This window comes from Suricata suricatta, chromosome 3 (assembly GCF_006229205.1).
Source record: "Suricata suricatta isolate VVHF042 chromosome 3, meerkat_22Aug2017_6uvM2_HiC, whole genome shotgun sequence".
NCBI lineage: Eukaryota > Metazoa > Chordata > Mammalia > Carnivora > Herpestidae > Suricata > Suricata suricatta.
Window position 1 is genome coordinate 166627287 of NC_043702.1, and position 27903 is coordinate 166655189.

The window sequence follows — 27903 nt, forward strand, 5'->3', positions numbered from 1 at the left end:
CCCGGAGTGGGGACTCCTTGGAATTACTCCTTAGCGTGTGAGAGGCCGGTGCGCTGGTGCTCGTTCCTGAAGAATGAAGCTTCGCCAGCAGGTGCTCCCGCACCGCACACATGCGTGCGAGACCTCGAGCTGGCCCCCGGCGGCGGTGTGCGGGGCACGGGCACAGACTGTCGCTTGATCCTCAAGAACTTTATATGGTAAGTGTTACTATCCCCAACTTAGAGCTGGGAGAGCCGAGGCTTAGGGAGACTAATCAGCCTGCCCAAGGGCACACGGCTGCCTGCGGGGGACACTGAGGTGTGGCAGGGGACACTGACATGTGGCGTGGAGATTTAGGCACGGCTCTCTCGTTTCCAGAATGTGTCCCTCTACAGCAACAAACCAGCTCTGGGGGCACCTGGGTGGCTCAGTCAGTTGAGGGCTGGACTCATGATCTCAGCTCAGGTCTTGATCCCAGGGTTGTGAGTTCAGGCCCCACGTTGGGCTCTGTGCTGGGAGTAAAGCCTACTTAGAGAAACAAAACAAAAACCTGGAGCAGTGAATGGCAGTACTTAGACCAATTTTCTTTTTTCCACAGACAGAGGAATTTTATAGAAAGTAGCTTGCCAGATATGGTCACTGTCTTTTTTTTTTTTTTTTAATTTATTGTCAACTTGGGCTAACGTACAGTGTGTAAAGTGTGCTCTTGGTTTTGGGGGTAGATTCCCGTGATTCATCACTTACAACACCCAGTGCTCATCCCAACAAGTGCCTTCCTCCATGCCCATCCCCCATTTCCCCTCTCTTTACCCCGCCATCCACCCTCAGTGTTCTCTGTATTTAAGAGCCTCTTACGGTTTGCCTTCCTCCCTTTCTGTTTGTAACTATTTCCCCCTTTGCCTCCACCATGTTCTGTTAAGTTTTTTAAGATCCACATGTGAGTGAAAACATATATCTGTCTTTCTCTGACTTATTTCACTTGGCACAATGCCCTCCAGTTCCATCCACTTTGCTGCAAATGGCCGGATTTCATTCTTTCTCATGGCCATGTAGTATTCCATTGTATATATAAACCACATCTTCTTGATCCACTCATCAGGTGATGGACATTTAGGCTCTTTCCATGATTTGGCTATTGTTGACAGTGCTGCTATGAACATTGGGGTATGTGTGCCCCTATGCATCAGCACTTCTGTATCCCTTGGGTAAATCCCTAGCAGGGCTATTGCTGGGTCATAAGGGAGTTCTATGGATAGTTTTTTGAGGAACCTTCACACTGTTTTCCAGAGAGGCTGCACCAGTTTACATTCCCACCAACAGTGTAGGAGGGTGCCCATTTCTCCACACCCTTGCCAGCATGTTGTTTCCTGAGTTGTTCATTATAGCCACTCTGACTAGTGTGAGGTGGTATCTCAGTGTGGTTTTGATTTGTATTTCCTTGATGATGAGCGATGTTGAGCATTTTTTCATGTGTCTCTTGGCCATCTGGAGGTTGTCTTTGGAAGACTGTCTATTCATGTCTTCTGCCCGTTTCTTCACTGGAGTATTTGTTTTTCAGGTGTTGAGTTTGGCAGGTTCTTTACAGACTTTGGATACTAACCCTTTATCCAATAGGACATGGTCTTTGTCCATAGCAGCAATCCACAGGCAGGATTCTGCCAAGCCCTAGGTGCTGTTAGTGGGGGTCCTGGGAAAAGGAGAAGGCAGCTCTTGGGCTCCCCACTCCGTCACAGCATCATCATACGTAGTGGAGTTCCTTATAAAACTCCATTTGAGCCCATTGTATGATCTGGACTGAGGTCGCATGACTTTGAGAAGCCTCCCCTGTTCAGACTTCAAACAAAGGTGAAAATGCCAGTCACCCCCAGGTCTCCCCTGGGCTGCTCCCCTGGCGCCTAGACTCGGTGATGAGAAAAGAAACCACCAGAAGTTCACCAAGCTGACATGCATCTTTCTTAAAACCCAGAAAATGAAGAAAAAACAAATATAACCCCAAAAACCATAGTAGCCTAGTCTAAATTTTTAATGCATTATTTTTTCCAACTCAGGACCAAAAAAAAACCTCTACCACTCATCATCACCATCATCTTCTGAAGGACATTTTAATGTAAAAAACCAAGTTTAAGCTTTATGAAAACAGCCTCCCTTTTCCTTATTTTGCTCCATGCTGGGCAGACTTCTTATGAACTATGGTGGAGCATACGTTGCTCCGGCCCAGAATCCTCACCAGATTGCCGGAGGGCCCTGGGGGTCCTCTCGCCATGGCTGGCCAAAGCATTCCAGCCTGAAGTGACGCAGGAGCACAAAGGAGAGAGCGTGGATTTTAAAGTCAGGGTGGGTTCAGATCCCTTCTCTGATCCTCACAGCCTGTGGAGTGTTTGAAATGTGGCAAGAGCAACTACAGAACTGAGTTTTATTTTATTTGAAGTTTATTAACTTGAGGGGCACCTGGGTGGCTCAGCTGGGCATCTAATGCTTGATCTTGGCTCAGGTGATACCTCACGGTTTGTGGGTTCGAGCCCCATGCCGGCCTCTGCACTGACCGTACGGAGCCTGCCTGGGATTCTCTCTCTCCCTCTCTCCAAGCCCCTCGCTCCCACTCCCTCTCAAATAAACATTAAAAAAAATGTCTGTTAATTTGAATGTAAGTAGCCCTGTAGCTCACGGCTGCCGTATGGAGCAGCACGGTGTAGACACTGTGCTTCTGTTAGTGGTGTTCACGGCCACGTTCACGCAGGGGCAGCCCCCTCATTCTGCCACCAGCATCCCTCCCCGGGGATAACTAAGCCTCTTCAGTTCAACACATTTTGTTGTCAGGTGTCTTTCCCCATTTGGACCTACGTGATCAGATCTTTACTAAGTTTCATACTCTTAGCCATCACTAGCTTTTCAGCAATAGAAGCAATCTTTGAGTAGAAACTTTGAAAAAACCCTTGTTGCCGTACGCATTAGCAGCGAGCAAGAAGACCTGCCCTCCTTGAGCCCCAGCGAACAGGGTTCTCCCAGCTTCACCTCAACAAGCACCCCGGCGGGCTAAGGAGGGGCGCTCCCCGCCCGTCCCCTCGCCATGTGGTAGGAACAGGCTACTTTTTTTTTTTTTTTTTTTTAGATAAAGGCTCCAACAAGAAACAAGGGCTAGAGTCGAGGTTAGGTATGAGGCTAATGCCAGGTAAGTCTTTATTATATTTAGAAAAAAAAAAAAAGTAACTGAAAATAAAAGCAAGTCACTCAAAATGAACAAGAGGTTGTAAACAGCCTAGAATTCTTCAATGGCAGCATTTGGACGCCCCGCCCAGGCCGGTTTTCACCCAACCGAGATGCTGGAAGGCAGAGCACACGGTTGTGCCCAGCAGGCCGAGGAGGGCGATGGAGCCGATGGCACCCCGACTCCGCTTGCTGGGTTCTGCGGCAGAAGACAGAGCAGGAGTGACGGGGGGGGGACCCGAAAGGAGAGCGGTTCCAACACCCACAGGCGACTCTACCTGAGGCCTCTGGGGGTGCACCTCAGACCGTCTGGCCTCACGAACTCGGCCAACCTCTGGCCAAAAGCCATCGGTATGTCAGAGGCTGCACATGAAGAAACGTGTCACAACTGGGGCGCCCGGGGGTGGGGTTCAGTCCATTACGCGTCCGACTTCGGCTCCGGTCATGATCTCACTGTTCGTGAGTTCGAGCCCCGCACCAGGCTCTGTGCGGACAGCTCGGAGCCTGGAGCCTGCTTCGGATTCTGTGTCTCCCCCTTCTCTCTCTGTCGACAACCCCACCCCCACTCACGCTCTATTTCTCTTTCTCTCTCAAAAATAAAAACATTTTTTAAATAAAGTGTCACAATAGTATTGTTTGGACCTTAAAAAAATGATGGGATAGTAATTAGAGCAACTTTGCTCCAGGGCCTTTGGGACTGCCCCCCTCCCCCAAAGGATTCCTCCTCCCGCTTCTGTCTCGGCCACATCGTTTACAGCAGTGAGTTAGGAGCAGGGGCTCCGGACTCAGGCTGCCTGGGTGTGAATCCTGGGTGACTAGCTGACACTGGTCGCTCAGCCTCAGTTTCCTCATCTATAAAACAGGAGAATATCCTCTGTCTCCCAGAATTGCTATCAGGTTCAATAGCATTTGCAAAGGTCTTAGAGCAGCAAATGACACGCAAGATGCTCAGTGAAGATATGTTTTGTTACTCTTCAAAAAGTAGTAAAAAGAAAATACTAGGGGCGCCTGGCTGGCTCAGTCGGTTAAGCGTCAGCTTCGGCTCAGGTCATGATCTCACGGTTCGTGGGTTCGAGCCCCGCGTCGGGCTCTGTGCTGACAGCTACCTCAGAGCCTGGAGCCTGCTTCAGATTCTGTGTCTCCCTCTCTCTCTGACCCTCCCCTGCTCGTGCTGTCTCTGTCTCTCAAAAATAAATTAAAAACATAAAAAAAAAAAAAAAAAAGAAGATACTAGACCTTTCACCTAAATCTCCTGCTCCTTCCCCTTTCCTTACAGTGCTGCTAAGGAGCCTAGAGCAGCGGGACGGGGGACGGCTTACGTGGATACATGCTTACCTCCCGTGTAGTAACCATAGGCATAAAGAACGCGCCCCACGATCCAGGCCAAGCCCAGGCCAGAAGCTACACGCTGAAATAAAAGGGCGGTGTCAGAGTCAGCATTCACAAAACGGACACGTCGTCTTTAATATCTAGGGTTTTGATGACACGATGTTTTAACAGAAAAAATAATACTTTGCTGGATACGGTAAAATACCAAAGTTGGCGGCATAGGTCTGTCATTTGTCTTGGGAACATCAAAGGCCTGCGATTCCTCTATAAACTGCTCACAGATGGGGGAGAGGAGGGAGGGCCTTCCAGGGGGCGGGATGGAAGGAGCCCCCCCACCCCGGGGTTGCCCTGGGGCACTCACGGGCTAGAGCACAGGAGAGGGAGAGGCAGGCCTGAGGCTTGAAGGGTGAGCCCCAAGAGGACACTGGGAGGGGAAGCCCGCCCATCTCTCTTGGGGCAGCCGGGGGTCCCGCCCCTGCATCTGTCCTAGAGGGTCCCCGTCCGGAGGGGGCCGTGCTGCAGCCGAGCAGGGGTGAGGAGTTCCGCTAGAAAAAGTAGATGCCGCGTACAGTGTGGTCACCACAGAATATGCGGTCTTGGAGGGGAGGTCTCCCCCGTCCCAGCACGCTTGGCAAGAGAGATACAAGATGAAGAGTCCTATGGGGGACCAGCCTGGGGTGACCCCCTAGGTCAGAGAGAGTCAGCAGGAAAAGGGCGGCTGTGTGGGAATGTGAAACACCACAGGTCACGGTCTCTAAGGGCATCGCTGGGGGTAAGGTTAGTACGTGAGGGCTTCCTGTTCGTTTAGTTGATTCGGGGAAAAGTTAACTGTCAGGTGTGCGAAACAACTGAAAATGCAAACCCCAGGCCCACGAGGCACTAGGTGCTAGCTGGTCTCTGCCAGGCCGGGCCTGGTGGGGGGCGGGGGATGGGGGGCTGCAGAGTTCCCAACAACCTAGGCACGATAGCAGGTGCTTGTCCTCCGAGCAGTTCTCGGGAGTGTTTTAACAAAGCGCAGGGAATGGGGTCTGGGGAGGAGGGACGGGAAAGGGGATGGGGTGACGCCTAGCTGGGACACACCAACTCGTCTATTTAGACCGGCTCGTCCAGTCACGTGCAAGGATCGGGGCCCCTTCGAGGCACAAGAAGTATCTTTTCTAAGACCTCAGCAGATGGGTCTCTGAAGAAAGCATGGACTTCAAGGCCATAGACTACAGGTGTGCCATCCTGGGACCATACTGCAAAAGCACAAGGCCCTTCAGGTCCAGACCAGAGGCTCACGTAAGGCTGAGGACCAGAAACGTAAAGTGTCAGCACTCTGGTCAGAATTAAGGGGAAACTGGGGGCACCTGGGGGGCTCAGTCAGCTGGGCATCCGTCTTCGGTTCAGGTCATGATCTCCTGGTTCGTGGGTTTGGGTCCCGTGTCAGGCTCTGTGCTGACAACTCAGAGTCTGGAGCCTGCTTCGGATTCTGTGTCTCCCTCTTTTTCTGCCCCTCCCCTGCTCATGCTCTGTTTCTCTCTCGCTCTCAATAATAAACATTTAAAAAAAAAGAATTCAGCTCCCTGACAGGGAAACACTTTCTGTCCAGGGCAAGACCCAACTGGCAGCTAATCGGGTGTAGACACACCTGCTTTATTAGGGTGAGGTGCAGTGCAGACCATTTCTCTGGCCCACAAGGCCCCGCTCTCCTTCTCCCTGCTCGCCAGACAGGCCCCGCGGGCTCCTGCCTCAGGACCTGCCCTCGCTCTTTGTCCGGAAGGCGTCCGAACACCTGTGGCACCTGCTCCCTCACCTTCTTTACATTTTGCTGGACTGTCACTGCCTCTGCTTAAATGTCACCTCTGCAATCTGCACAGCCCTCACCGGACCACCTGCTCACAGGTGTCTCCCGTTCCAGGATCTCTCCATCTGCCCTGCTGTTTTCCTCCGTGGTACGCATCATCTAGAATTCTAGCCTAATTACACACTGTACGTACCTGGTCGCCCTTTGTCTGTGACCCCAACTGACAGTAAACCAGGGCCTTTGCCTGTTTTGTTCACTATTGTAACCTCAGGGGATCGGTAAATGTTGGTAGCCAATAAAAACTACGGACACAAATGGTCCAGAATCAGACAGACCTGGGTTCAAATTCTGATTATGCTACTCTGCATGTAGCTATTTGCCCTGTGACAGTTACCCATTCCTCAGGAGGTTTCCCCTCATCTTTATAAAATGGGGAAAATTAGGGATGCCTGGGTGGCTAAGTGGGTTAAGTGTCCAACTTCGGCTCAGGTCATGACCTTGCGATTCGTGAGTTCGAGCCCCACATCGGACTCTGTGCTGACAGCTCAGAGCTTGGAGCCTGCTTCTGATTCAGTGCTTTCCTCTCTCTCTGCCTCTTTCCCGCTCACGCTCTCTCTGTCTCTCTCAAGAATAAATATTTTTTAAAAAATGAAGAAAATCCTACCTACTTTCAAGAGCTTTGTAAGGAGTAGTTGAATGCGATTCTTTTCAATAGATGTTGAAGATGTTCATTCCACGTTCCTTTCCTGCTGTTTTTAGTCAATAGCTCAGTGAACTCAATCCAAACACATGAAACCCCCCTGGAAAAACTTACCGGGTGGTAAACACCTCCAACAGCTAGGAAAAATAAGAAGGGAGGATACACTTCCAACCTGGAAGAGACAGAGAATGTTTTTTCAGATAGGGCCCCACCGACATGTGTGGCAGTAAAACCAAGAGCCCCAAACTTACTTGCCAAGTTGGAAACTTGAGCGTAACATTGAACGTGGAGAGGAGGGAGAAGACCCCCCTCTAGCACCCAGCCTCTCCTCTCTGCACAGGAGTAAGGGTAACTCATGACACGCTGGGCCCAAGACCTCGGCTCTAACACGCCGATGAGGAAGGTTTCAGTGAATTCAAGCGGGTTTCCTTCTGGAGCCCACAGCTGCTCCTTCCCCGCGGCTGGGAGAGTCAAGTTCATCTTAGAAAGGACGGCTTACAAATGCTCCAGAAGGGCGATGCAATGCTGAAGACATTTTCTTAAATTTATTTTTTTAATTTACATCCAAGTTAGTTAGCACATGGTGCAACAGGGATTTTCAGGCGTAGATTCCTTAACGCCCCTTCTCCGTTTAGCCCAGCCCCCCTCCCACGAGCCCTCCAGTAACCCTGTTTGTTCTCCGTATTGGAGAGTCTCTTATGTTTTGTCCCCCTCTCTGTTTTTGTGTTATTTTTGCTTCCCTTCCCTTAGGTTCATCTGTTTTGTATCTAAACGTCCTCATAGGAGTGAAATCATGTGATATTTGTCTTTCTAACTGACTTCTTTCACTTAGCCTAATACCCTCTATCTAGTTCCATTCACGGAGCTGCAAATGACATGAAAGACATTTTTGAAAAGATTATCCAGAACCTCACTAGGCTAACAGCTTTGAGTATTTAATCTGTTCACATACATATTTTTATGACACTGTTTAAAATAGGTTTTTAAAAAAATATATTTATTTTGAAGGAGGGAAGGGCAGACAGAATCTCAAGCAGGCTCCACACTGTCAGCACGGAGCCCAATGCAGGGCCTGAACTCACGAATGGTGAGATCATGACCTGAGCTGAGATCAAGAGTCGGATGCTGAACAGACCGAGCCCCCCAGGCACCCCTTTTCACAACACTTTCAGTGAGGTGCCCAGGATCGTTCTCACAGCTGCTTCTTGGCACACAGGGTAGTCAAGGCCAAGATGCTGGGCAGAAAACACGTACTCCAGAGACCCCCACCCCCTGCGCCTGGTGGGTCCAACACTTACGTGTTCTGGTGGGCGCGCTGAATGCAGTTGAAAAGGTGCCCGTTTTCAGGGTCCGCGCTGTACATGATTGGATACTGTGAAGACAAAGTTCATGTGGATCAAACGGTCAAGAGTGGTGTTCAGTGCTGAGCTACAACCAACCCTACAGATAACCTATCCTCCAGCAACTTCTATCATACCCGGACAGATGATGGCTTTCTGCTTAAATATCTGCAGGGAGAAGGGTCTCAACTCCCAGAAGCAGATTCAATGTACTTCTATTAATATCTGGTACGAAGAATGTAGGTCTGTGCCTAGTCGCACAAGGATGGAGGCAGCATGCCCCAAACTCAGTGCTCTTGACACTGTCCCACTGCTTCTGCGTTTCCAATGCATCAGTCACACCACAGGGAAACAGCTCCTTCCCAAGAGTGAGCCGATGCCACTTTTTTTTTTTTTTTAAGATTTTCCTTAATGGGGGAACAGAAAGTGTGTGAGAATTTTCATGGCCATGTCCATTAAAAAAAAAAGGAAAAATCAATGCGAAAACTTTAAAAGAAGCTCTAGTCAGAGAGTCTAAGCTGCCATCCAGAAATAAATGTTTCAATTTGCTCACCAGGGACAAGCCTAGTAATTGTTCCTTTTAGGTCATCGGGAACTAAATAAAGGGGACATTTAGTAATTGTATGTCTAGTGTCTGAGCTCAGGCTAACCCCAGCACCACCCGCTCCTTCTCTATTTGGGAAACACAACTTCACCTTAAGATATCACTTCTAAAGTGACACGCCAGGGAAGACTATTGCCATTTAGCCCTCTCTAGTTTCTTTTATTATTTATATACGTAAAAAGAATCCAGGTAGAATGGACATGTCTTATTAGTTTCAAGTGTAAAATGTGATGATTCGATAAATATGTATGTCATGAAATGATCACCATAGTAGGTCTAGTTAACACCCATCCCCCCAAAGACTTGCAGATTTGTTTTTCTTTTGATGAGAACATTTAAGAGTTGCTCTCTTGAATGAAATCATGCCATTTGCTGCAATGTGGATGGAACTGGAAGGTTATTATGTTGAGTGAAATAAGTCAGAGAAGGACAGATACATGTTTTCACTCATGTGTGGATCTGGAGAAACTTAACAGAAGGCGATGGGGGAAGGGAAGGGGGAAAATAGTTACAGAGAGGGTGGGAGGCAAACCACAGGGAGACTCTTAAATACAGAGAACAAACTTGCGGGTGGATGGGGGAGAGGGGGAAATGGGGGATGGGCACTGAGGAGGGCACTTGTTGGGATGAGCACTGGGTATTGTATGTAAGCCAATGTGGCAATAAATTATATTCATTAAAAAAACCCAAACCCCCCAAAATAATTAAAAAATTATTATACAAAAGGGTTGCATTCTTAGCAAGTGTCAAATATGCCATATAGAAAAATTAATTATAGCTATCATGCTGTGCATTTTAGCTTTTTTACAGATTCCATATATAAGTGAGATCAGACAATGTTGATCTTTCTCTAATCTATTTCACTTAGCATAATGCTCTCAAGGTCCATCCATGTTGGAAATGGCAAGATCTCATTCTTTTTTTACGGCTGAGGGTCCCCTGCAATACATACACCACATCTGCTTTATCCATACACACATTGATGGACACTCAGGTCACTTCCACATCATGGCTATTGTAAATAGTGCTGCAACGAATATGGGGGTACATATATATTTTTGAGTTCGTGTTTTCATCTTCTTTGGAGAAATACCTGGGAGTGGAATAGCTGGATCCTACGGTAGCTCTATTTTTTAATTTTTTCGAGGACCCTCCATACTGTTTTCCATAGTGGCTGCACCAATTTACATTCCCACCAACAGTGCATTCTCTTTTCTCCCCGTCTTCACCGGCTTTGGGTATTTCTTGTCTTTTTGAGCACAGCCATTCCAACAGGTGTGAGGTGATAGCTCATGTGGTTTTGCTTTGCATCTGGTGATGAGTGATTATGTTGGGTACCTTTTCATGTACCTATTGGCCATTTGTATATTTTCTCTAGACAAATGTTTGTTCAGATCCTCTGCCTGTTTTAAAATTGTGTTGCTTTTTTTTTTTTTTGCAATGAGTTGTATGAATTATATGTTTTAGGAATTAACCCCTTATTGGATATATGATGTGCAAATATTTCCTCTCATTTATTAGGTTGCCTTTTCACTTTGCTGGCAGCTTCCTTTGCCGCACAGAACCTTTTGTTTTGATGAGGTCCCCCTTGTTTAACTCTCTTTAGAAAATAACCCTCTTCCTGGCACACGCACGGCTCCAGCCAAAAGCATCCTGTTCTTGTCTCAGCACCCATGGCCTTTCAACAGAAAAGGCACAGTACAAACAAGATGGAAACCATTCCCCAGCCAGGCCCCATATTTCCTGCCTTCCTCCCGCCAGAAAGGGGCAGTACCACCGATAGGTGCAGTTCCACTGCCGCTGCTGACCGCGGGCACCTCCCCTCTTCCTTCACAACTGAAAACAAGTTCTAGCCTCAGACAAGTCTACGTTCCCGCTCACCTCCACTTTGTACTTCTTTCGGGCCTTGGCAACGTTGATGGCTAGATGGGCTACCATGATAAAGCTGGCGGCACCGGTTAGAACCACAAAACCATATTCCTTGGAGAGGACGGCCATGTTGGCTCTGTGGAAGGAAGAAGACGTTAGGAGACCACCCAGCACAGCAGGCACCCGCGGGAGGAGGCCTTGAGCAGTGTGCTTCATCACCTGCACAAGTACACCTACATCAGAAAGGTGTGAGTAAACATGATGTTTCTAAGAGGTAGACGGAGAGCTTACTGTGTATCACTCAACGGAACTTACAAGTTATTCAAGTCTGGGGTGCCTGGGCGGCTCAGTCAGTTAAGCGTCTGACTCCTGATTTTGGCTCAGGTCATGATCTTTTGGTTCTTGAGATCGAGCCCCATGTCAGGATCTGCATTGACAGCATGGAGCCTGCTTGGGATTCTCATTCTCTCTCTCTGTCCCTCTACCCCAAAATAAGTTAAAAAACTTAAAAAGTATACAGTCATATCACATGTTTTCTGATAAACACTGTATTTACCAGATGTAGTTATACCCCTGCATTCAGTTTAAATGTCCATCCTTGATGACTGGCTCACTGCAGTCTCTCCTGAAAGCCTGGGAGGGGCTACTGTGCCAAGGTGTTTCCAGTCACCCTAACAATAGGGTGAGTTATCTCTATGTCCAAAGAGTACCCGGAGTTAAGCCATGTGCCAAAGGTCTAAAATAGAAAGCATCAGAGCTGGGATTCAAATTTATATTCCAATATGGTTCCAATGTCCCCTTTTAATCCCACTTGCAAACTGAGAGGTGTCATAGCACCTTTCTCAGTGTGGGATTTGGGGGCACCTGAGTGGCTCTGTTGGTTAAGAGTCCGACTTTAGCTCAGGTCATGATCTCGCAACTTATAAATTCGAGCCCCGCATTGGGCTCTGTGCTGACAGCTCAGAGCCTAGAGCCTGCTTCGGATTCTGTGTCTCCCTCTCTCTTTGCCACTTCCCCTGCTTGCATGCTCTCTGTCTCTGTCTCTCAAAAATAAACATTAAAAAAAAGTACATTTTGTTTAGGTCTGAAAAATGACATTTGGGGCTGAAGTCCCCCAAAATCTGCCCCCACCGCCTGCCACGATCCACAGTTCTTACTAGTGTTCCTCCCCCCCGCCGACATCCTTCATGGAGCTGCACTGGAGTGGCATCCACCTACCTCGCCTGGGGGGGACACACCACAAAAAGCTGTCTCCATGACTGAGCACAGGAATGGCCTCCTGGCCACCATGTCCCCACCATGTCCCCACCATCAGGTATGGACGCAGCAAGCAGTCTCTGGCTGCCCTCCAACCCTCCCTGCTCCCAGTCCCTTCTAGCATTAGTCACTTCTGAAATTCAGAGAATCAGCTCAAGGAAGAAGCTTCTGCAGTAGTTATTAAAATAAAAATATAGGGTGAATTCAGAACACCTCTATGAAAAGAAAAATGACCGAGCCTCCCGACCTATCTGACGTCCTTTGAGTTCAATCTGGGTGGGGGCCAAGCAGAGCCAGAAATGGGAAGTACCTTGGAAGGGCAGAGAACGTACTGTAAAGGGGGACCCAGACTCCGGTGCTAGAGTAGGTCTGTGAGACAGTGAGTGTGTCAGACGGGAGCAAAGGGTCTCCACTCCCCTCCCTGAGCCTCTCCCTGCAGGAGCCCTGGACACACCTGCAAAGGTCCAAGAACAAAGCCCAGGAAGCCACCTGCCCTGATCCCCCCTCACCCACCCACCTCCTACAGCCTAGCAGCTAGCGCTTTCCGCTGGTGGGATCAGGGCTGAACCAGAGACCGCAGCCAGTCCCAGCAGCTGCTGAGCTGCCCTGCGGGGAGCTGCGTTTGTCTGGGGCTCCACACCAAGCACAGACGGTGCCTACTGCCACCTGCGGAACGCATGAAGCCGCAACTGCAGGTGGCTCTCAGGAATGATGTCCCCGACACATAACACTCGACACCTGGGCGCCTAAGTCATTCAAGTTTCCTTTTGTTCCCCGCACAACTATCTACTGAAACCTTTGAAGCAGAGAAAGAGGAGGTCAGAACACTGATAAAAGCTCTGTCACCATTGCTGTTTGGAAACATAAATCCAGGAGGGACTGGGAAATGGGTAAGGCTTGTCCTTTAAGGAGAGAGTCAGCTTAATTCACTCAGGGTTCAAAAAAAATAACCCTCTATCTTTTGCTGAATCCTTCTATTTGGAGGAATCCAGGGCAAAGAGACGGATGTTCCCACTCCTTAAAGACTGGCCTCTGTGGGTTTGGGTGCAGGTGTGCGCACAGGTTAAGTGGAGGCAGCGTGGTTCCCAGTGGCCACACCCCAGGCAGTGCCAGCCACGCCCAAGGCTGTCCCAGTCTGGAGCCCGCAGATAGCTCCCAGGACTTCACAACCTCTCTGCGAGAACATGCAAGAACATTCGGCTGCACACCACCTTCTGCCGATTACATACCTGCTCTGTGTTACCAGCAACCCTTTTATTGACTCAAGAAGAAAAGGTTGTCTTGGGGGGTGAGAGCTGTGCTCTAGACCTGGGTCTTTGACGTGGCCCCAGACACGCGGCACGGGGTCCAACAGCCCTCGGAGCCCGACCATCAACACAGGCATAGGTTCCTTTGCAACCACGTAGCTGTATCATGGCATTTGTTGATCGTCCCCTCCAGCCGAATACGTTAGTATAAATAGAAATTTATTTAGGTATGTATTTAAAAGTACCTAGTTTGCACTCTTACATGGTGGGGGAGGAAGTTTAAAAGACTGGCACCCAGGTGGCTCAGTGGGGTAAGCGTCCCACTTTGTCTCAGGTCATGATCTCACGGTTCATGGGTTCGAGCTCTGCATCGGGCTCTGTGCTGACTGCTCAGAGCCTGGAGCCTGCTTCAGATTCTGTGTCTCCCTCTCTGCCTCTCCCCCGCTCATGCCTTGTCTCTCTTTTTCTCAAAACTAAAGAAAACATTAAAAAATTAAAATAAAAAATAAAAGCTGTCTGGAGAACAGCCTAACAACCCGTATGTTCTTGACATCGTTCATGCCTTTTGATTTATTAGTTCCCCTGGGAATCTAGCTGGAGGTGACAATCAGAAATTCAGACAGATTTGGTGCAAAGGCATCCACTTGGACACTATTTATAATAGCAGTGACAGAAATGGCCAAGCATAGAGGACTAGTTAATGTACCCGTAATATAGAATATTATAGAACCATTAAAAATGGTGTGCATATAATTAAAGATGTTGAAACAGGCTGAACGTACAGCATGTTACATTAAAAGAGGAAAACTCAGACAGTGTATATCGGGGCACCTGGGTGGCTCAGTCAGTTAAGCATCTGACTTTGGCTCAGGTCATCATCTCAGAGTTTGTCAGTTTGATCCCTGTATCAGTGCAGAGCCTTCCTGGGACTCTCTCTCTCTCTCTCTCTGTGTCAAAATAAAAGAGTGAACTTAAAACAAAAAGTAATTTAAAAAAGTGTATGCACGAGATAATCTTAGTTTTCTCTATAACAGAAAAACATATCAAAATCATAAGCATGACTGTTTCTAGATGCATCAATTACAGATTTCCCTTCGTGCTTTTCTATCATTTCCAAAATGAGCAGGTGCATACCAAAAAAATATACAGAAAGTGGTCTGACAATAATTAGGAATTGAGAAACCTGAGGAACAGGCCATATATTAGGAATCCCGTCATATAGTCCTTATGTGGCTCCTAGCCTGAACCCCGTCACTTACCTGCTCTGGGTCGTGCACGGGACAGGGCTGCCATTGTGCAGGGAAAGTGAACTCAGGACCTGGTTCTCACCCTCCTAGTGTGTGTCCTTGGGAACACCCTCCATGCGTTTCAGCAGCCCGGGCCTCCTTCATTAGAAGGAGACAGCAGTGGTGCCCCCCCACCCCATGGGTGTCTCCCGGAGGAAATGGAAAAGCCTCTAAGGCTCAGCATGATGCCTGACGCGTGGTAAGCACTCAACAAATGTTCCACATCAGTTCATATCACGTGTGTGATTGTTAACTGTCTTTGTCCTGATCTGGTTGAGAAAGGGGATGTTTAAATAAGTGATAATATTTCATTCTTCCTCATTGCCATAGGAAAGTGGATGGACCTCGAGGGTGTCATGCTAAGCGAAATATGTCAGGCAGAGAAGGACAGATACCATATGTCTGCATTCATAGGTCTAACAGGAGAGACCTGGCAGGGGCCCATGGGGAGAGGAAGGGGGAAAGAGAGCGAGGGAGAGTGAGGGACACAGATCAAGGGAGACTACTGAATACTGAAGACAAACCATGGACTGAAAGGGGAGGGGGAGGGAGGGAGAAGGTGATGGTCATGGTCGGGGGCACTTGTGGGGAGAAGCACTGGGTGTTATATGGAAACCAATTTGACAATAAACTATTATTAAAAAAAGAGAAAAAAATAAGTAAGTGATAATATACATATACATTTAAGAGCTTATAATTTAGAACTGCTATTTTAAAACAGCAAACAAAACTTAGAGTGATATACGGTCATTTCTTTTTCTGAGCTCTTAGCTGTGTTAAAATATCTGAAAAGCGGGAAGTCTTCAGGAGGAAGCAGGTTTGCGACACTGACCGTGGAAATCAGCAAGCCTGGAACCAACCGTGGACATCAGTAGTCATGGAAATCTTCCCTGTAGCAGAAGAGGCTCATTCCGGTGTGGGAGTGAGTGTGCGTTCACTTACTTAATTTGAGTTTACCGCTCACTGGTCCTGGTTCTGGCAATGGCCAGATGAACAAGCCAGACTTTGGTCCCTGCCTGCCTTCATAAGACTCATGTTCTACCAGGGGAAAAGGCCAATAGAACAGGTACCCAATTCCAGACTTCCCCCTTCCTAGCAGTGATCAGAAACTGGGTACCCAGCAGTGAGCACCTGGGTGTCTCAGTCCGACTCTGGCTCAGGTCATGATCTCACAGGTTTGTGAGTTCAAGCCCCGCATCGGACTCTGTGTTGACTGTTCAGAGCCTGGAGCCTGCTTTGGATTCTGTGTCTCCTTCTCTCTCTGCCCCTCCTCTGCTCATGCCCCTCCCCTGCTCATGCTTTCTCTCTCTCTAAAATAAACATTGAAAAAAATAAAAAAGGAAACTGGGTACAAAAATACCCTTCAAAATGAAAGTGAATGTGTTGGGCAAAGGCAGAAATAGGACCGAAGCATTTCCGTTCTCCCCTCCCTTATGAGTAGCTCAGGGAGGTAAGCTTTCAGTTAACTGTTTCCAGACGGTCTGGAGAGACGTCAAAAGAGTTGTTGAAGGAATATTAACTTGAAGGCTAAAAGAAACGAGATTGTACTTTGATGTAATTTCTTGTCACTTATGTAAAAGCAGAGATCCTTTTGGAACTGTTTTTACTCCTAACAGACTTTTTTATGGGTTGTCTGTTCCTGTGGGAAAGTGCACAGGAGTAGAGACTGGAATTCTGGGGGAATCCTGGAGTCAGATGGATGTGTGCTCAGACACGGCCTCCGCGAGCTTGGGAATGAGACCTCATTTCCCTGCAGAACAGAATACTAACTACCTACTTCACAGGATGGTTTGTGGAATTAAATGAAATGAACTACATAAGCATCTGGTATGAGCACTTAATCAACGTGGGTGCAAGTATGAAGGCATATTGTAAATACCGGTAAGTGTGCATGTCCCCCCACATTTAAGTACTACTTCCTAAATAAGGAGACACTGATTTTTCTACAAAGCAGTAAGGTGCTCTGACTTAGAAATTAGTTCTGAGTTTGAAATAGATTCGATTTGGCAAAAGGTTGGTCTCCACAGATTCCCAGTGTGGACAGCATAACGTGTCTAAGAACACTTAGTTCACTTAATCACAACGTGGAAAGCGCTTACTATGTGCGGGCACTGCAGAGGTGTGGGGGGACACGGCAGTGAACAAGATGGGGTCCCCCTGTCCTTTAAGGTTCTGACATTTGAAGGGCACCTGGTTGGCTCAGTCAGTTAAGCGTCCGGCTTTGGCTCATGGTTCATGGGTTCAAGCCCCATGTCGGGCTCTGTGCTGACAGCTCGGAACCTGGAGCCTGCTTCGGATTCTGTGTCTCCTTCTCTCTCTGACCTCACCTGTTCACACTGTCTCTCTCTGCGTCTCTCAAAAATAAAACAAAAACAAAAACAAAAAGAAAAACCCCATAAAATAAAAGGAACCGACATTCTAATGAGGACAGAAGACTGACCACAAACATGTCAAGGGGTCAATAAATACTTGATACATTTAAACTCACACAATCTCGTATGTCAATTCCATCTCAGTTGAGACCAGGAAGACCCCCTGGCTGTGGCAACACTGCACATTGCTCAGTCCGTGGCCAACTTCGACTCAGGTCATGATCTCAAGGTTCGTGAATTGGAGCCTCACATCAGGCTCCCTGCTGTCAGCGCAGCCCATTTTGGATCCTCTCTCTGCCTCTCCCCACTGTGTGCACACGCTCTCAAAAATAAATGAAATATTTTAAAAGGAAATAAATGTATTAGAAAAGGGAAAGAAGAAGCAGGTGCAAAGGCCTCGGTGAGAAAAGCCTGGCATGCTCACGGGGACAGAAAGCCGGAGGTGTGGCCGGGAGACATAGGAGACAGGGTTAGAGAGGACAGATCTGGAGTCCTTGACAACCATCACCTGCTGCTTCTCCCTCCAGGGACTAAGCCGAGAGGAGGGAAGTGTGAGGGAGACACTTAGTGTTAACAGACGAAGTGTCACTTCCCAAATGCTCTTGGCTTTGGTGAGGGGGACCCTTTGACAGCCAGGTTTTTCTTTTTAAGTTTATCTATTTATTTTGAGACTGAAAGAGAGCATGAGTAGGGAAGGGGCAGAGAGAGGAAGAGAGGGAATCCCAGCGCAGAATTCCCTCGCCGTCAGCACAGAGCCCGACATGGGGGCTCGATCTCATGAACCGTGACATCATGACCTGAGCTGAAGTCAGGAGTCAGACACTCAGCTGACTGAGTCCCTCTGGCGCCTCGACCGCCAGGTTTCAGGGGGACGGCAGAAGACGGAAGCTCATGTGTTGAGGGTGAAGAAACAGGTGGGCGGTGAGGCAGTGTGTCTCCGCCCCGCTCCTAAATTTGTCCCTGCGGTCCTGGTCCAGTGCACGTCCTCCCCCTTCCTCCACGACGTCTGCACTCCTGACCCACCTGCATGGGCTGCAGGCTTGCCTTTCAATGTTTGCACATTTGTTCCACGCTCATCAGTGAGCTATTACAGCATTACTTTGCATACTGATCAATGAAAATGGCATACATTCCCAAATATGCTTCTTGAGGACATGGAATCTATCTCCTGCTGACATTTAAAAAAATTTTTTTTAATGTTTATTCATTTTTGAGAGAGAGACAGAGCGCACGTGGGGAAGGAGCAGAGAGAGGGTAGGCACAGAATCCAAAGCAGGCTCCAGACTCTGAGCTGTCAGCCCGATGTTGGGCTTAAACTCACGAACCGTGAGATCATGACCCGAGCTGAACTCGGACGCTAAGCCGATTGAGCCACCCAGATGCCCCTGACATTTTCTATAGTTCCTTCCATGATGACAGAAATTCAATACAGTGCTGTCTTATGTTCTAGGCCATTGGTTCTCAAACTTTAGCAGCATCAAAGTCACTTGAACTGTTTGTTAAAACACACTCCACCCCCTAGAATCTCAGATCCCAGGGGCTTAACGGGGCCTGGGAACCTGCATTTCCCACAAGTTCCTAGGTGACCATGCTGGTCAGGGGCCATATCTAATGAACCACTGGCCCAGGCAAAGATGCGGTTTTCAGGAGGTGTTGATTTGATCCAATTTTTTTTTTAATGTTTTATTTATTTTTGAGAGAGAGAGAGGGATAGCATGAGCAGGGGAGGGCCAGAGAGAAAGGGAGACACAGAATCTGAGGCAGGCTCCAGCCTCTTAGCTAGCTGTCAACACAGAGCCCGATGTGGGGCTTGAACCCATGAACCATGAGATCATGGCCTGAGCTGAAGCCAAACACTCAACTGACTGAACCACCCAGGTGCCCTAAATTTGATCCAATTCTAAAACCACTGCTAGAGCTTTGTCTTGACGGTCCATACCCTATCAGCTCCTTGGGGGCTTCTGAGAAGCCCCTTTCTGTATAGCATCTTCCAGAACCCCAAGGGCAAATGAGACCAGAGGAGTTCACAATCACACATGAAGAACGTGCCTGTCAGAAGATTGCTTTCTTCTTTGTGCTTGACCAGAGGGCTCCCACCAAACCAACACAGGGAGGTAAGACAGCTCACTGTCTTCTGAGACTTTATCTTGTGAGCCTAGCCTGGGAGAGCTCGTAGATTCCCAGATCTCTCCTTTGTGGTCACGATCACTTGCCAGACCAGATTTCCCACCAGTCAAATGAGTCGGAGTTGAAAGCTCTTCGTCTTTCAAGAGTGGTGGTCGTTACGGTCCAGGACGACCTCTTGAGATGATGGTTTCCGACTTGATGGGTCAAGTTCTACACCATCAGCAACATGACTTCAAATGAAAGGTCTATTTAAGGGTCCAGTGGGACCTCCACCTAACTCTTCAGGGAATTTTCACTCTGTATGGCAGAAACAGCAAAATGGGAAATAACGGCATCACTACATCCTGAACCTTTGCTTGAAGACCTACTGCTTCTCCTCTGTCAGGCCCACAATAGAGTCAAGTAAATTAACAATCCCCGTAACAATCCTATGTGGTAGTTACTGTTCTCATGCCCATTTTACAGATGAGACTGAGGCAGCGAGGAGTTCAGCAACTCATCTAAGATCCCATAGCCAGTGGTATGGAGCTGAGGTCTGAACGCAGGCAGGCGACACAGAGGTCTCACTTTTTGCTACCACACCACTCCGCTGGGTTGCTCCTTACCAGGGAGTTACGTTACTTTCCCCCCCGGCACAGGGAGCAACGAGGAGAAACAGCTCTGCACAACTCCCGCCCAGAGCTGCACCCTGGGCTCGGAGTGCAGGAGCAGAGCGGGGCACGGGGGCCCAGGAGAAGGGAGAGCGGTGTCCGTGAGCTTTGTCGCTCTCAACATCCAGGAGCATGTCGGCTTCAAGGACAGGCTTACTATTTCCTTTCCGCTGTGAAAGCCTTTTCCGTACTTTTGCTTGCTGGGTCGCCCTAATTAGAACCAATGCAGTGTTATTGTTGTTGTTTTTCAAGTTTATTTACTTTAAGAGAGAGAGAGCAAGCTGTGGAGGGGCAGAGAGAAGGAGAGAGAGAATCCCAAGCAAGCTCCACTCTGCCAGTGTGGGGCTCAAACTCATGAACTGTGCGGTCATGATTGAGCCAAAATCCAGAGTCAGACGCTTAACCGACTGGGCCACCCAGGCACCCCGGAACCAATGCAGTGTTGAATAGGAGTGACACCTTTATCATTTTTGTTTTTAATTTTTTTTTTAACATTTATTTATTTTTGAGAGACAGAGCATGAGCATGAGCAGGGGCAGAGAGGGAGAGAGACAGACAGACAGACAGAGACAGAGACAGAATCCGAAGCAGGCTCCAGCCTCTGAGCTGTCAGCACAGAGCCCGATGCGGGGCTCAAAGTCACAGACCGCGAAATCATGACCTGAGCTGAAGTTGGACACTTAACCCACGGAGCCACCCAGGGGCCCAGTGGCATCGTTATCTTGATCCCCATCTTAGAGGGGGATGCATTCCAGTCCTTCATTAAATATGATGTTAGCTGTGAGTTTTCCATAAATGCCTTTTTATTATGTTAAAAATATTAAATTTTTTAAATGTTTACTTATTTTTGAGAGAGAGAGAGCGCGAGCAGGGGAGGGGCACAGATGGAAACACACAATCCGAGGCAGGTCCAGGCTCTGAGCTGTCAGCACAGAGCCCGACACAGGGCTTGAACCCATGAGCTGCAAGACCATGACCTGAGCCGAAGTCAGATGCTTAACTGACCGAGCCACCCAGGTGCCCCTAGATTATAGTTTTAAAAACAACTTTTTTAATCTATCAGAGTATTTAATAGCTGAATATGGTTTTTGAAGACACAGCAAGGTGAGGAAAGGAAACTAGGAACGGTACTTTGAAGCAGGTGGGGTAGGGGCCAGGAGGCAGCAGCAAAGCCCAGGGGAGATTGGAGGACAAGGGAGCCCAGTGCCCTGCTAACCGCTGGGGCCGTGGCATGTGGGGGGACGGAGCAGCGCCGGGGCAACAATGCTCAGTGGGGCCAGTGGGCGGACGCCCAGCAGACCTGAAGGAAGCCACAAGGCACCGCTCCAAAGGCTCCCTGGGGAAGGATCAAGCTTGGGCTCAAAGGAGAAGACGTGTTCCCATCCAGTGCCTGAGTTCGCAGCACAGATTTTCATGAGGACCTCTGCCTGAGGTGGCCCCTGGGGGACAGAGTCTCTGGAAACATAACCACCACTGTGCTTACCCGGTGCTGAGCCTTTCCTCCAATTCGGGCTGCTGCCACACCTCCTGGCTTATCTCATGGGGACAGGGCTCCTCCAGTTATAAAGATTGCCCAGAACATTTCCTGAACCACATTCGTCAGAGTACTCCTGGGGCAGAGCTCTCTTTCACCATTTACTCAAGTCCCGCTTGGCTGCCGGTAGAAATTCCCCAGGGCACAATCAAAATCAACATTGCACAAATGGAGCAAGAGGCAGGCTTTATAGATTTGGGAACCTACCTCAAATGATTGGTTCCAAGCCATGACGTGACATTAACTTATCTTTGTTTGAATTTTTTTTATTTTAGAGAGAGAGTGCGAGTGGGGGAGAGGGGCATAAAGAGAGGGAAAAGGAGAGAGAGAGAGAGAGAGAGGAGAGAGAGAGAGAGAGAGAGAGAGAGAGAGAGAGAATGAATGAATGAATCTCACGCAGGCTCCATGCTGGGTATGGAGCCTGACACGGGGCTCGATCCCACAACCTGGGATCATGACCTGAGCTGAAATCAAGAGCCTGACATTCAACCGACTGAGCCACCTCGGTGCTCCTCAACTTTTACTAAATGAAATTAATTGGATTAAAAAAATTTAATGTTAATTTATGAGTGAGAGAGAGAGACAGAGAGAGAGAAAGCAGGGCAGAGTGAGACTCCCAAGCAGGCTCCATGCTATCAGCACAGAGCCCAATGCGGGGCTCAATCTCAAGAATCATGAGATCATTACCTGAGCTGAAATCAAGAGCCAGATGTTTAACCAACTGAGCCCTCCAGGTGCCCGGACTGGATTTTTTAAAGGAGAACAGATTTCACCTTTCAGCTTTCTCTTTGCCCTCAAACCAGCAGAATAAAGCCAGCCTGGGCAATGGGGATCTGTACCTCCATTCACAAGACTGTTCTCCTGAAATTGTACTGTAATTTCTCAGCGATGTGCCACCCAGGAATGGGACAAAGCTAAAGCACTCCCAGACCGACTTGGAGCCATCCCCTAGCATTTCATTGAAATTCTCATTTGGCTCCCTGTGCTATGAATCCACTTGTCCTTATATATGGCCCCTGATTTTATGTGGCAAAAGCCACTATTTTCATGAGACTAACCCCAAGGACGGTAACTTTAAGAGCTGATTGTCCCAAATGGACTTCTGTGAGTTCCCAATGCTGGAAGGTGGCTGAGAAATCTCTGAGGCTGTCTGCTTAGCCTGCTCAAAGCACCCCAGGGTAGCTGCCTGGCCTCCTTCTGCCTCTAGATGGTTCTGCAAATGAATGGTCCTCAAAATCATCTCAGGCAGGGCAGCCGACCCCGCTGAACCCACAGAAAGCTCAGCGGAGAGATTTGAGAACCCTGGAGGGAAATGGCATGAAAGGCATTCCCTGCTTCCATGATGGGAGAGGCAAGAGTCACAGGATTTCTGTTCGTCCATCCTACGTTTTCCAAGTGCCAGTTCTGGCTGCTTCTATATTAAACAGATGGTAAGATCTGTGTCAGGTGTCACATGACAGCTGGATTCTTTCTAATATTTTTTTAAACGTTTATTTTTGAGAGACAGAGACAAAGCGGAAGAGAGAGTGAGGGACATAGAACCGGAAGCAGGCTCCAGGCTCCCAGCTGTCAGCACAGAGCCCGATGTGGGGCTCGAACCCATGAACCGTGAGATCATGATCTGAGCCAAAGTTGGACGTGTAACCAACTGAGCCACCCAGGCGCCCCAGCTAGATTTTTTTTGGAGTGCATGGACATTTGAGAAAAGGAATAATAACCCAGGTGAGGAAAAATACTGCCCACAACTGTATTGCACATTTGGTAGATACTTCTCCAAGGGCTAAACATGGAGTTAGCTGAATGGGCATAACTGTGACGCATCCAGCACTTGGTCACTAACGCAGTGAGGGGCACAGCAGAGGCAGGTCAGAGCGGCACCTTCCTAGTACCTCACTTTCTTCCATTCCTCATCCATGTTCCTGGCAGAACATCTGGAAACTGGAAGCTAGCTAATAGTGAGCAGGGTACAAGATCTGACAAGATCTGTGACTTTAAGAGATCAGTGAGTCATGATCCAAACATATGCGGCATTATAGTTAAACAGCCAGTGCTTGGCCATATAAAATACTCAAGTTTCCCATGTTGTTTTAATTTCAACACTTGGGCGAACTGTCAGTACTGAAAATAATTAATGCCTAACTATGCCGGCGGGGAGCAAATAAATCCCGATCAGGCTAAGTGAGCTAATTACCCGCTGCCTTCTCTGGAGTCTGACTTCTGTACGGAAAGACACTAAAGACACATGCCTGAATGGAACAGAATCTCCCTTAGGAAAAAACACAACTGTAATTCAGGACTCGAAGAAGAGTAGATTGTAACAAGACGGGACAGTTCCTAGGTAGCCCTGCGACCCGCTCGTGTGGCAACAGACTTTCTCAGATTCTTGATGCAGAAGGCTCTATGGGGTGAGGCTTCTCGACGTGTCTGCACCTCATCCAGAAGCCCTGGGTCAGGCTGGACCATCTGGAGCACAGCCCCCCTGGGACATGTCATCCGAGTGACAGGCTGGGGGACATTTCCCACAGTCTGAAGGCATCGACCTCGGAGGGCAGGGGAAAGAATGGGGAGAAGCCACGGCATGGACAAGAACATAAAAACCTCATGGCAATTTATTGTGGGGCTGATCTGATAAAGTCAATGTGGGACAAACCATTTTACCTAAATGGAATGCTTGCCTTAAGCCCACCTCTATCACCTTCTTTTTAAAAATATTTTTAATATTTATTTGTTTTTGAGAAAGAGAGAGAGACAGAGCATGAGTGGGGAAGGGGCAAAGAGAGAGGGAGACACAGAATCCAAAGCAGGCTCCAGGCTCTGAGCTGACAGCACAGAGCCAAGAGATGGGGCTCGAACCCACAAACCATGAGATCATGGTTTCGGACCTGAGCCGAAATCAGATGCTTAGCCAACTGAGCCACCCGGGCGCCCCGCCTACCACCTTCTTCGGTATTGCTTTGGAAGGAATCCTTCCCTGCACTCTCCCCCACTACACACTGGACATATGTGAGGTGCGCAGGGCTACAATGGCGATCAAGACTCAAAGCGAAGGTCCTGACCTTCTAGAAGACACAGTAAAATGGACAGAGGCAGCATGAAACAGGAGGGTGACAGATGGAGAGAAAGGCTCTGAGAACATAAACAGCGATGTATGAGAGGGAACATGGACAGAAAACAGCAAGCACATAGGACACAGGAAGGGGGTTTACTTGTGTAAGGAAGAGAGAGGAGAGCAGACTAGGCTAGAAGGGTACATCTAGTGCCAGAGACCAGACAGAGTGATAGGATATATCAGTTATCATTAATAATATCTATTAGTAGCCTATATTATTCACTATACGCAGAATACTGTTCTAAGTAGCTCACCAATACTAACTGCTCATAGCATCCCTGTGGTATCTCATTACTTTATTTTGCAAATGAGGAAGCTGACTCTCAGAGAGGTTTAGTAATCTTGCCCAAGGTCACACAGCCATGACAGAGGAAGCCTGGATTCACCCATGGCCACATAGTCCGGCTCCAGAGTTTATGGCATCAACCTTTGCCTACACTGCCTCTTAATGAGACTAGAGAGCAAGTGTGACCACACCTGATCTCTTTTGGAATTTTTCTATCTCCCCACAGTCTCTCCGGAGCATAAAATATATTAATAGGAATAGAGAGATAACAATTAACTCCAAGTCTTTGTCTGATTAAAGCCTGAGAGCGTTCTAATTGGAAGGAAAAAAAAAAACCTGGAAAAGATCCAAAGAGTAACTTATTTTTGAATTTCTTTTAATGAATGCTGGCACTGCCCGATGTCAAGAGGAGAGATCACAGGAAGGAAAAACTTCCTCCACGTTCAGGTGCACAGGTTTGCAAAGGAGCAAAGCACCAGAGAAGGGCACTTTTCATATCACGATTTCTACACACCCTGTGCCTGAACTGGTATTACAGAGAAACTGAATGGAGGCCATGGGTGAAACGAAGCCGACTTCCACAAAAGGAAAACAAAAATCTTGAATGAGTCACAGTGACACCACTTGGATTTTCCATCACAAAAAATGTGGGCAGACTGTCGTTAATTCCCCACAGCTGCTGGGTCCCTGCTAGGGTCCCAGACATCCTGGATGAAGGAGCCACCTGGGCTGCTGGGTCCTGCCTTGGAACAGGGGTCTGTTTCTATCTAATGGTACTTAGGATGATGCTGTGCCAAAATCATTCACGTTGCTTCAGCTGGAGAAGGAAAATACCACTTACTGAAAAAAGAGTGAGCTAGGACACCAACATTTTAGATCCCGCGTTCCAATTAACGAACAGCTCAACTCTGCGAAGAGCTCAGAGGATAAGCGGGGACTTAAAATCTCAAAAACAGAAATCCCTTAAAGGTATTTGCAAATACCCGTAGGTAGGTAGACACTGCAAGAGACAGTGAGGGAACAGGAATTCTCTTTTACACAGTAGTTTCCTAGCCTTATCGCTGACCTCTTTCTCTTTCGGGAGGACGGTATACTCATAAGGAGTATTAATGCTTTCAGCTGAGTAACTGGAGCAGTGAGGAGATTCTTTTAAACATCGCTTAAAAATACTAACTAGTTCGTAGTCGGCTGTGGTTCATAACGGTATTCTGAATATTGATTCACAATATTTAAGTACAATATAGGGAACAATATGTTTAAATACAGCTACCTGCGTGGTAGGCACTAATTGCATTTTTGACAGCTTGGTCATCCAGTTCATTCCAGACTGTTCCAGGGGCTTTTTGTTGTTGTTGTTGTTTATTTTTTTTAATAGTTTATTGTCAAATTGGTTTCCATATAACACCCAGTGCTTCTCCCCACAAGTGCCCCCCACCATGACCATCACCCCCTCCCTCTGTCCCCCTCCCCCTTCAGTCCATGGTTCGTTTTCAGTATTCAGTAGTCTCCAGGGGCTTTTCAGCAGGTCTCTGGATAACGGGGTAAAGCCCTTCCTTCATGGATGCTGGGTCCCCTTGTGCTTCTCCAGGTTAGGAAATTCCCTTTCATGACTAAGTCTCTTCAGGCCAGCAGGAGGAAATCTAAAGTAGGAAGAAGACTGCCATTCTCCAATTTTGCTCCTTAATCTAAAGCAGCCCCGCTGCGGGCATTTTCTATAGTTGGCCACAGTCTCTCTCTCTAGTAGATCTGTTTTATATATAGTAACATCAGTTCAGGGGGAAAAACATTGCTTGACAAAGTTCTATTTCTGTAACACTGTGTCACTTTGGAAGCTTAACAGAACGTCTTCCCAGGAGTGAAAGTATTTCTTTGGGTTTCAGATGTTAGTTTTGGTTAACGTAGTTAAATTTAACTGCTGTGAGAATAAACAATCTTGAACCCCCGACTAGGATACTATGCTCTTAATTACTGAATTCATTAAAGTAAAATAGTCCTGGGAACTCTCACCAATAACCTTGGGGGGAGCTGCAGGCTCCCGTGATCTACAGATTTCCCAAGAGAAGCCCTCGCGGCAGTTCCCCGCACAGAGGAAATCTCAGATCTGTGCACTTCCACAGGGCCACGCCTGGGTCCACAGCACCCACAAAGGGCCACAGGTCTGCACAGCAGTGAGCCTCCTTCCCTTTAGGACTCCTTTTCTTCAGTCGAGGGATTAAAGCCCCAACTCCTTTCCTACATACTCTCTGGTCTCAGCTTTTCCTTTATCTCCTGTCCCCACACCCACTTGTTCCCTGCACTACAAAGTAGCTTGTAAACTCCCGGCCCGAAAGGAGAGTACGAGCAGAAGCCACAACTTCGGGGAATGACTCACTAGTGAAATCTCCAGCCCCTTTCACCGCCCTGTGGCTGCCCCACCGCAGTGGCCCTGGGGCCCCCTGCAGTGACACAGATAAGGGGAAAAGTCTCTGAAATCCAGAGCGAAACCGTCCATGAAGAGCCCTCCTCCCCTGCGGAGTCTCCAGCTCTCAGGCAGCGATAGGAAATGACCCATTTAAGGGTTCCAATACAAATGCACAAACGTTTCTACGAGGCAGGACGAAAACAAAGTCAATTCCCTGGGAGGCGCTCCCGGAGGGTTCCTAACAACACCAGCGCAGCAGGCGCAAGGCTCCCGGGGCACTTGTTACCGACCGGGCCTGCACTGCCCACTGCCCTTGCAGGTCTTGCCCGCCCATCCTCTGCACAAGAGGGGCGCCTGGCAAGGTCAGGTGGGCCCTGGGAGGCAGAAACAAGGAGCGCTGGGTCTGCACAGCCCCGGGAGAGGAGGAGAGGACAGGAAGAACCTGAACGGCTGACCTTGAGAATCTCCCTGACTTACAGATAGCGAGGTGGGCCCCATTTCGACGCTCCAAACCCACTCCAACAGGGGGAGGATGCAGGGCAGGTGGAGGGCAAGGGGGATGGAAAGGTAGACAGAGGTGTACAGACCAGAAGGTGGAAAGGGAGGGCGTCCCCAGTCAGCTCGGGATGGCAAAGGCATGGGCAGTGCCCAACGCAGGAGATGAAGTGTCCCGAGGGCCGGCGCTCCTCACCGCGCGGTGGTGTCAGTACTCACCAGGATCACCTTCGCTCGGCTGGTGCAGCCCTGGTGCAGACCGCAGCTTTGCAGTGAATTGGAGGTGCCGCGCCCTTGGCCACTGGCAGGGCGGGGCGTGGCCGGGACC

General features: G+C 48.5%; 1 protein-coding gene across 2 annotated transcripts; it reads right to left on the reverse strand.

The window, feature by feature from the left end:
• Nucleotides 1-3126: 3126 nt before the first annotated feature.
• Nucleotides 3127-27903, reverse strand: MGST3 (microsomal glutathione S-transferase 3). Of its 2 annotated transcripts, none has more exons than XM_029935692.1 (6): nt 27795-27903; nt 10824-10947; nt 8297-8370; nt 7113-7170; nt 4519-4591; nt 3127-3382 (listed from the first exon to the last, which is right to left on the reverse strand). In XM_029935692.1, exons 2-6 carry the CDS (start codon nt 10938-10940, stop codon nt 3246-3248), a joined length of 459 nt encoding a protein of 152 aa, XP_029791552.1. In that variant the 5' UTR covers nt 10941-10947; nt 27795-27903; the 3' UTR covers nt 3127-3245. The 2 variants fall into 2 exon arrangements, with proteins under 2 accessions (XP_029791552.1, XP_029791553.1); XM_029935693.1 differs by lacking the exon at nt 27795-27903 and adding an exon at nt 27668-27767.

Coding starts and splice junctions, on each gene's coding strand:
- MGST3 (XM_029935692.1), bottom strand. CDS start 10,940: ATGGCCGTCCTCTCCAAGGAATATGGTTTTGTGGTTCTAACCGGTGCC. Junction 4,592..7,112: donor TTGGAGGTGTTTACCACCCG/GTAAGTTTTTCC, acceptor CTTTTATTTCAG/CGTGTAGCTTCTGGCCTGGG. Junction 3,383..4,518: donor CTATGGTTACTACACGGGAG/GTAAGCATGTAT, acceptor CTTCTGCCGCAG/AACCCAGCAAGCGGAGTCGG.